Source organism: Cetorhinus maximus, chromosome 6 (assembly GCF_964194155.1).
Source record: "Cetorhinus maximus chromosome 6, sCetMax3.hap1.1, whole genome shotgun sequence".
NCBI lineage: Eukaryota > Metazoa > Chordata > Chondrichthyes > Lamniformes > Cetorhinidae > Cetorhinus > Cetorhinus maximus.
The window spans coordinates 104350038-104359496 of NC_135884.1; the positions used below are offsets into that span (position 1 = coordinate 104350038).

At 41.7% G+C, this 9459-nt stretch overlaps 1 protein-coding gene across 2 annotated transcripts in view; it reads right to left on the minus strand.

The window, feature by feature from the left end:
- Nucleotides 1-7144, minus strand: part of slc6a2 (solute carrier family 6 member 2) — a 145557-nt gene extending 138413 nt beyond the window's left edge. For both annotated transcript variants that reach the window (XM_078544243.1, XM_078544242.1), the window contains exons 1-2: nt 6793-7144; nt 5868-5999 (exon numbers count right to left, since the gene is read on the minus strand). In XM_078544243.1, the coding sequence (XP_078400369.1) occupies nt 5868-5999; nt 6793-7090 (430 nt within the window). In that variant the 5' untranslated portion in view covers nt 7091-7144. The remainder of the gene's footprint in view (nt 1-5867; nt 6000-6792) is intronic.
- Nucleotides 7145-9459: the final 2315 nt, after the last annotated feature.

The window sequence follows — 9459 nt, forward strand, 5'->3', positions numbered from 1 at the left end:
TCACTGGCTCTTCCGAAGGTATAATTCCAGGGACATATGCAACCTTTTGGCTATTCTTTGTGTGTGATCTTACAAATTGAATGTTGGCAAGCTGGTTAATTGTGGACTGCATTATAGCTGGTGTTGATCCTATCACCACCAGCATTTTTCAGTATGGGCTTATTAGATAGCAAGAATCCTGGCTGATTTCTTTGCTGTATGCCAAGAAATAGTGAGGCCAAATGCAATGCCCCCACTGAGGCCAATGCCAGCGATTAGCTAATTCAGCAGATACTATAATCCTTATCTGGGATTTCATGGGCTGGACGGCCTGAATTTTTCCACATAAAATTCCCATTGTTTTCACGTAGTTTTTGGGCCAGTGGGAGCACAAAACCTGGCTGGGGCCTGATCTCCAGAGCCACTTATGGAGCTAATTTTGCTGGTTGTGATTGGGAATTGCTGTATACTGCCATTCATATTTGGGCAGCAAATTCAACTAAAATGTTTTTGACTAAATGCCTCAGCACATCGGACATCAGGTATGTGCATCATTGTGGGTCCTATCATCCAGCAGAGGTGGGTCTTAAAGTGAAATGGTCACATCGTTTTAAATTTCTCACTTTCCCAATGCAATCAAAGTTTACAAATACAGTTCAACCTCCCCTACCCCCATGCCCATCTCCCCCAAAATAAGCCAACTTTTTTCCATGTAGAAGTAGCAGGCAAATGGTGAAATGAGGCAGTGGATGTCCAAAGAGGTTCAAGGGTCCATGTACAACAATCACGAAAAGGTTGTAGTCAAGTATTCAAAATTAATCAAAAAGGAAATTAATCAAAAATGCTATTGAAATGTTAACCCTTATAACTAGAGGGCCAGAAAAAAGGATAAAAAGTTTTCGTACAACCATTCGAAACCTTGGTTAGACCCCGTATGGTGTACTCGGTACAGTTCTGGGCACCACACCTTAGAAGGGATATACTGACCTTGGAAGACATGCAGTGCAGATTCAGGTCTCCAAGGGCAAATTTATGAGGAGATGTTACATAAACTATGCTTTTATTCCCTGGAATATAAATGGTTAAGAGATGATTTGATTGAGGTTTTTAGGATTTGCAAGGGTAGCTGGAGAGAAACATTTTTGAGCTGGTATCTAGGACAAGGGGGCATTACCTCAAAATCAGAGCCAGGCTATTCAGGAGAAGTTAAGAAACATATCTTCATTCAAAGATAGTAGTAGCATGAACCTTTCTCCCACAAAAAGCAATAGATGCCAGCTCAATTCATAATTTAAAATCTGAGACTGATAGATCTTTGTTAGAAAAGGGTTTTGAGGGATATGGAGCTACAGCAGATAGATGGAGCTAGGCATAGATCAGGCATGATCCCACAGAACAGGCTCAAAGGGCTGAACGGCCTAATCCTGCTCCTATGCCTCAGGTACTGAAGTGGTTTCCCTCCAGTGGATGAACAGAGAAAAATACTTCCACAAAATTAAAGTAAGTCTAACCTTACAATATCTACTGGGGTCAAGGCATTGAAGGATGGATAGGTTGCAAAGGCTGCCTGTACCTATCTGAAATAATTCCTGTCAGATTGAATTGTTTCGAAGGCTGTGACTCAGTGTTGCACCCTACAGGGCTTTTACCTGCCAAATCATCAGGGGGTAAAATTTAAGCAGGGAAGACCATCCTTTCACTGAAATGAGAGTTTGCCATCGGTTCATTGCTGAATATTTTCATAATATTCTGTTTCAACAGAACAGTTAATGGGAATGAAGACTTTTTAAAAAAAAAAAGATTTACTTTGACTACAGCTAACGTACACTTAAGACCATGGTATAATAGAATTTCTGCTGCATAACTTCCACCCCCAATTAAAAAAACCAACGTAGTGCCCCTAAATACTTGAACCATGGGTTTGTGCAAAGTCTCATTGCTCTGATTGACATGTATGTTAATAAATGATGGATAATTTTCTAATTAACTGAAGGAATGTCCCCACAAACTAAACAGCCATTCAAATGTCATGTTCTGTTGAAGAGTCATATGGATTCGAAACGTTAACTGTGTTCCTCTCCACAGATGCTGCCAGAGCTGCTGAGTTTTTCCAGGTATTTTTATTTTTGATTCAAATGTCATTGTCTGCTTTGAACACAATTCAATTACACTAGAAATGCACATGCTTAAATGTGTATTTTTAGTTATAAAAATAAACACTCCAAACAAGATCTGTTGAACAGGCCTTTGGCTGAGTGATAGCATTCACATTCTACATCACAAGGCATAGGGTGTTAAACCCTTGCCCTGGCGAGGAGAGACCAGTTCTGACTTCTGGATTGACATCCAGTGGGATATTCTGACTGTGGCTGTTAAGATGGCCATTCATCCAGTTTTATATGGTTTGGTTTTCAGCTGGTCTCTCCACTGTCTGATATCGGACTCCTTTATGTCCAGTATTTTAGCAGAAAACCAAATCTTTTGTCTTAAAAAAATGATCTCCAGACCAGGAAGCCTAATTGCTGGTCCCAGCTTTGTGCATCTAAAATACTACTTTGAATTCAAATCTTGTCTTTAGTTGTAAACTGTTTAATAGCTTGATTTTCTTGTGGTAAAATGATCCATACAATTAATGACTCTATACACTATCCCTTAAATCAGCGTAGAGGTAATATGCTGTGGGTGTGTATGTGTGAGCGAGAGGAGGTGTGGTTGGAGTGGGGTGGCAAAAGTAACAGCAGACTTCCAACCCTATGTGTTGGCTTTGTCTGAAGGGTTTTTTAAGGTTGGTCTTTGAATGGTTGTTTGAAAATTATTTAGCTTTAATATTGAATTTCTAAAAATTGTTTCAGTAAAAAATCAAAGTCAAAAACGTGCTTCACCAAAAAGGAATGAAACAGGGCAGACCACCCAGCATCAACCTAGGCACCAAAAATGACAATGGCATGCCCAGCCATGTCAGCCCTACAAAGTCCTCCTCACTAACATCTGGGAGTCTGTGCCAAAATTGGGAGAGCTGTCCCACAGACTAGTCAATCAACAACCTGACATAGTCATACCCACTAAATACCTCACATACATTGTTTCAGACACCACCATCACCATCCCTGGGCATGTCCTGTCCCACTAGAAGTGGTGGCGCACTGGTATATGATTAGGCGTGAGTTGCCTTGGGAGTCCTCAACTTTGCATCTGGACCCCATGAAGTCTCATGGCATCAGGTCAAACATGGGCAAGGAAACCTCCTGCTGATTACCACCTATCACCCCCTCCATCTCAGCTGGGGAATCAGTACCCCCCCATGTTGAACAATAATTGGAAGAAGCACTGAGACAACTGCACAGAATGTACTCTATATGAAGGACTTCCATGCCCATCACCAAGGTTGGCTCAGTCATACCACAGCTGACAGAACTGGTTGAGTTCTGAAACACATTACTGCTTGACTGGGCCTGTGGTACATGGTGAGGGAACCAGAAAGAGCCAATCTACCCTCACAGGTGCATCTGTCCATGACAGTATTGGTAGAAGTGACCACCGCTCAGTCCTTGTGGAGACAAAGTCCCGACACCAATTGAGGATACGCTCCATCGTGTTGTGTTGCATTACCATCATGATAGATGAGATAGATTTCCAATAGATCTAGCAACTCAAAATTGGGCATCCATGATGCACTGTGGCCTTCAGCTGTAGCAGAATTGTATTCTAACCTCATGGCCTGGCATATCCCCCACTCTAACAAGAAGCTTGGCATCATCCAGGACAAAGCAGCCTACTTGATTGGCACGCCATCTACCACCTTAAACATTCACTCCCTCCAACACTGACATACAACGGCAGCATTGTGTACCTTATATAAGATGCACCGCAGCAACTCACCAAGGCTCCTTCGACAGCACCTTCATAATACCTTACAAAAATATTCAGCAGTTCAATAAGACAGCTCACCCACCACCTTCTCATGGGAAATTAGGGATGGGCAATAAATGCTGGCCTAGCCAGTGATGCCCAAATACCATGAAAGAATGAAAGAGGTTTAACCGGAACAATGTTTATTATTTTTGTGCATAATATTATCAAGATGTATGAAATATTTAGATTAATTGAATATATGATTTTTATTTTAACATCCAAAGCTATATTTGATTTACTATTTTATTTAAAGTAATTTAATCCATATTAACAGTCAAGAAAGCATAATACTGATTATCAGGAATCTGCATTGTAATTACAGAATTCAAAAAGAGAGAAAATGGGTTATTGATTTGATTTTTTTAATAGAAGCCAGTTATTGGCCCAAGAGAATCCTGCTCTGTACTGGAACAAGCTTGCAAAATTCGGTGTTAGTGGAAATTGAGTCCGAGGCTTTGAAATTGGGGCAAGGACCACTATGTCTGGAAGTCATTCAGGGACCTCAGTCAAATGTTTAGTGCAGAACAATTGACTTACTGCGGCACTTACACTGGTCTTCTGTTCCCTTTGATAAAGGTGGTAAAATTGATTTCATTCCATTGACTTTACTACTTAGAGATCAGTGTGAATTCTCCCATACTGTATTTTTAAGGAGAAAGGATGAGAGAGATAAAGCAACCTCAAGTGTTATATTATTTATCTTAATTTATTCACTTTAGCTCTTCGAAGGAAGGTCTTTTAATTTGGGCAGAGCTGAGCTTTAACCGTGTGTATCTTAGCCAAAGCGTGTAGGGCAGGGTCATTCAGCACCTGTGTACAGCTTTTGTTCTGACCACTGAGTTCTGGGATTGTTTACCAACAAGGTCAAGAATGCCAGCAGTTTGAATGCAAAGGGGGCTGCTGTTTCTAAAGCCAATTGCTTTCTTCATCTGTTACAAAGCGATGTATACATTGGCTTTAATTCTTGATATTCTTTATAGTTATTAATTCAATTTAATCAAAAATGCACAAATGCAAGTGCATTGCTAGTTTTTAAATTATATCCACCTGGCCGTAACATCCTCAATTTTGGGGTGTGTGCCTGGGGATTCGCAGGAGTGTGTTAAATATAAAATATCAACAGAAAATGCTGGAAAAAACTCTTCAGAGCAAGAAGCATTAGAAACGTTAACTCTGTTTCTCTCTCCACAGATGCTGCCAGACCTGCTGAGCCTTTCCAGCATTTTCTGCTTTTATTTCAGATTTCCAGCAGCTGCAGTATTTTGCTTTTATCTCAGTGTGCTCAGTATTCTTGCGCTGTCAGTGGCCACCCTGGTGGGTGTCTCTCATCAGATGGGATGTGGGAGCCCATGAAGCCCTCCTGCCCTATCAGTCGATACGAAGAATCCACAGACATGGAAGGCAACCTGCCAGACTTAATCAGCCCTAATGGCAAATCTGCCCATTACTTCCTACCATTCTCTCAGGGAGGAGTGTGGAAATACAAAAATAATACCAAGACCTGTGACTAATCGAAACTTCGTGGCCAGGGCCAGCCCTAATAACATATCCTTTCTTTGCTTTCAGTGTTGGATTTATATGTCTGTCACATGTTTTAGTGCAATTCACATATTGTGTGCAAAAAAAAATCTGCAGTGTGTTATCAAGAACAAGAACTTCAGTTTTTTTCCCCCCAGTGATCTCACTAAGTTCCACGTGAACACAAGCAGACATACGCGTGTAAATTAACGTCTGACAGCATCAGTGGAGAGAAAGACAGAGTTAACTTTCCAGTCCGTATGACTCTTGTTCAGAGCTTGAAGAGTCATGCGGACTCGAAACGTTAACGCTGTCTTTCTCTCCACAGACGCTGTCAGACCTGCTGAGTTTTCTCAGCATTTTTTGTTTTTGTTTCAGATTTCCAGCATCCGCAGTATTTTGCCTTTATGCAAATTAATGTGTCTTCCTTCATTGATAGAAGATGAATAACTACCCACCTTTGAAGATGGGGCAAATTTTCCAGACGGTAGCTGCACCCTCTCGGTTGTATTGGCCCAATGCTAACTCCATGTAAAACAAAGGCATTCCGGCGATTAACAGAAAGAACAAGTAAGGGATAAGGAATGCACCTACAAACAGGAAGAATACAAGTCCTTTAGTTATTGAGTAGGGAGGAAAATGGCACACAGTGTCAAGAGGCGCAGTCTTAAATCAGGGATTCCTGAACTAACCGCCGCTTCGCCCAGGTCAGGTATGTTCTTAAGATTTCACCAATGAAAAGTTAGAATCATCACTTCAAATGAAACGTCAGCCAGTATTTCCATTTTCCGCATGCCCCTGAAGTGAGGAGCAATTGGCCCGGGGCAGCCGGTGTTGCGTGAAGCCCCCCCGGAGACTAGGCTGAGACGATGGGAATTGTATATGAACTTTCGTTAACCATTCCGGAGAGACAGTTACCGCAGCATCGTAGCGAGCAGAGCATTTTTACCACTAGAAACTCCAGAAATTACTGATCCTCATTATGTTAGAAAGACGAATCCGAGCACAGTTCTCTCCTCTGCACTTGCTCCAGAGAAGTGACGGCTAAATCACGAGAACGTACATGCCCTTAAATAAAACCGGTACAATTTACTTAGGTTTGCAATGGAATGGTCAGGTAGTCGAACTGGATCTTGGTTGGGTCCCTATCTCGCTGTATTGTCTGTGGATGCGGAGGGGAGGTGCACTAAGATTCAATCTAACATTTCACAAAAACGTACAATGGTTTTCATTTAAACCTACAGCGCATAACCCGGGAATCTCAGCTTGCTTAATATGATCCGAATTTCAATTTAAAATAAAAGAGATGGTGGTTTCAATTTGAATCTATGATTGTGATTGAAGCAGACATTTCAAAGTAAAAGCGAGGGAAGTCTCACTCACCGCCTCCGTTCTTGTAACAGAGAAAGGGGAATCTCCACACGTTCGCCAGGTCTACAGCAAAGCCGATAACCGAGAGTAAGAAGTCGATTTTCTTGCCCCATGTCTCCCTCTCTTCTGTCTCCCCCTCGGCGGCTGTGAACTGGGGGGAATTGTTGATGATGGCAGTGTTGGTGTACTGAACCCCATTCAGCTCCTTCACCAGAACCAGCTCCGTGTCCTTCCTGTCCACACTGCTGTACTCTTTCAATGGAGCAACAGATGCCAGCCTCCCATCAGAAAGGACTTGCTTATTCATCATTCCTCGCGGATAAAGTGTGGTAAGTGTTCAGGGGCAAACAGATTAAAACACACACACACATATATACACACACACACACACACAGCCAAATATTAACCCACCTCCCCACCCCCACCCCCAAAAATAAACCCCCAGTAATGGCAACCCTCACTGATGGAGCCTGACTTAGCGGCAGCCAGCTGAAGAGGTAGAGGAGAAAATGACAACAGTTGCTTTATTACTTAATAGAAACATCGTGCAAAACAAAATGGTCAGCGAAATAAACCGAAGCACCAGTACTTCGACCGAGAGGAGCGAAGGACGAACTACACGATCGCCATCCATCCAGGCTGGTATCCCGACACAATCTGGAAAAGTCTTTTGCTTCCGACCGAAGTTTGAGAGACACTGAGCTGCAGGCGATGTTAAATGTCAGGTTTTAAATCAGGCTCCACTCGCTTCACGTGGTCCGAAGTCAGTATTTTTGCCAAACAGTGCCACCACTTGACTTCTGCAAGTTCTGAACCCATCCCGATCCGACCCATGAATCTGCAGACATCATTTAAAAACGCGTCTGTTCTTCCCCCGCCCCCCCGGTGTTTACATTAAATTTAACAACACCCTCTTTTTTTAAAAAAAAACTCGCACACTAAGATTTAACCACTCGATGCCTGTTTTACATACCGGGATGTTCCATTTGATTTTTAACCACGGCCAATTCCATTCCTTTCTACCTCTCATACCTGCCAGCCTTTCACCGTTTACACAACCTCCAGTCATATGTACCTTTCCTTGTGGGAGGTAATTTGTAGGAGGCGGCTTAAATTAACAGCTTTCCCGAAATTTTAAATGTGCCTCTGTCTCTGGATGGATAAAGGATTTTACTTTCCGATGGAGAAGTCCAGTTAGCCGACAGGGTGTGTAATAAATCTGCCCGCATTGAGGTCACAGCGAGTAGAATTACACCTCCTAGCTTCACCTGAACCCGTTTATAGCATTGCAACCTGTGTTAAAATGGTCTTCCGTCACTAAACTATGATGTTTCAATCATTAAATAATCGCACACGCAGCGAGCTAATCCCAGTTATTGGGAAAGTTTTTTTACGCATCAATTGCCTTCTACGAAAATCTCGCCTACAATGCAGAATGGCTCTGAACAGGGATTGTGAACGCAGGCATCGTACAACATTGACTCCAATAAAACTCAGCAGCTGGCTTTTTAGGGACGCAGGAAGTTGCTTTAAGTAACTTAGCCGCCCAGCAAAACTATTTGTCTGATACTCTTCTGAAAATTAAACTAACAAAAAAAACCCACTAAAACTGAGGGGATTTTGTTGGTATTAAGGTTTTGTCATGGAATGCTTTCATTGCATTGTAACTTGCTGTCGTTTTTGAGTTGAGTTGTACTTCATAACTAAGGCAATACGGTCAAAAAAAAGTTTACCGTTTTTCCTACTTGTAAATGACTTGACAAATGTTGCTTTAGGGGCATTGACATTTGTATCTTGTTGAAAATCCGAAACACATTCAATACAGCCCATCTCTGAATGTGGGAATAGTCAGCAAATAGATATGTGTTTTTGGTTACAAACTGCTTCGACACACGTTCCAGACAAATCAGATCGTGGACAAAAGCGAAACATTGACTTCTCTTTTGCTGAGCAATAGACACTGTTTTCCAGCTTTCTGGCAACACAAGTGCTGCATCTTCCTGGAAAAGGCAGGAAGACATTATATAATGTCCATAGTTCAATATTGAACTCTTTTGCACGTTAAAGGGTCATCTCCGCTATTTGGGCCTGAAGTTAAAAATGGTGGTTTTATTTTAACTGCTATTTTCAGTGTCATATTTGTGGAGGTAAAACTTGATCATAGAGTTCCCACATAGTCCTGCTTTCCACTAGGTCTATACATTAAAGATGTGCTTACATGGGAGTTATCTTTTTGAGGTCAGTACTTATACAAAATAGAACCAGTCGACCCAAATTATACCAACAGTTCAGCACCACTCTCAGGTCAGGAAAAAAAAATGCATACGTGCAAAATTCCAGTCATTGATATCCAAATTCTGGTTACATTTTAATGTTATTTAAAAAATCAGTGAAACAGTCTATTCTCTGCAAAGATTAAGAAATGAGAAAAATGTGTGGCAGTTGCCAGGTGATCAGTTGAATTTTTTTCCCCTCAGCAATTTTGTCTCCACCGATCCTCTCTTGATAACATTAATCCCTCATTAGGGTAAGATTCCACGGATGGTGTTTGCCCTCTGGTATCTTCCCCAAGTTGATACTATTTGCGTACATTGGATGCTTGCAGACTATTTTACAGTGGGGTCATTACAGTCGAGTCCAATAATCCATACATTCACAGAATTGGATATGAGAACAGCA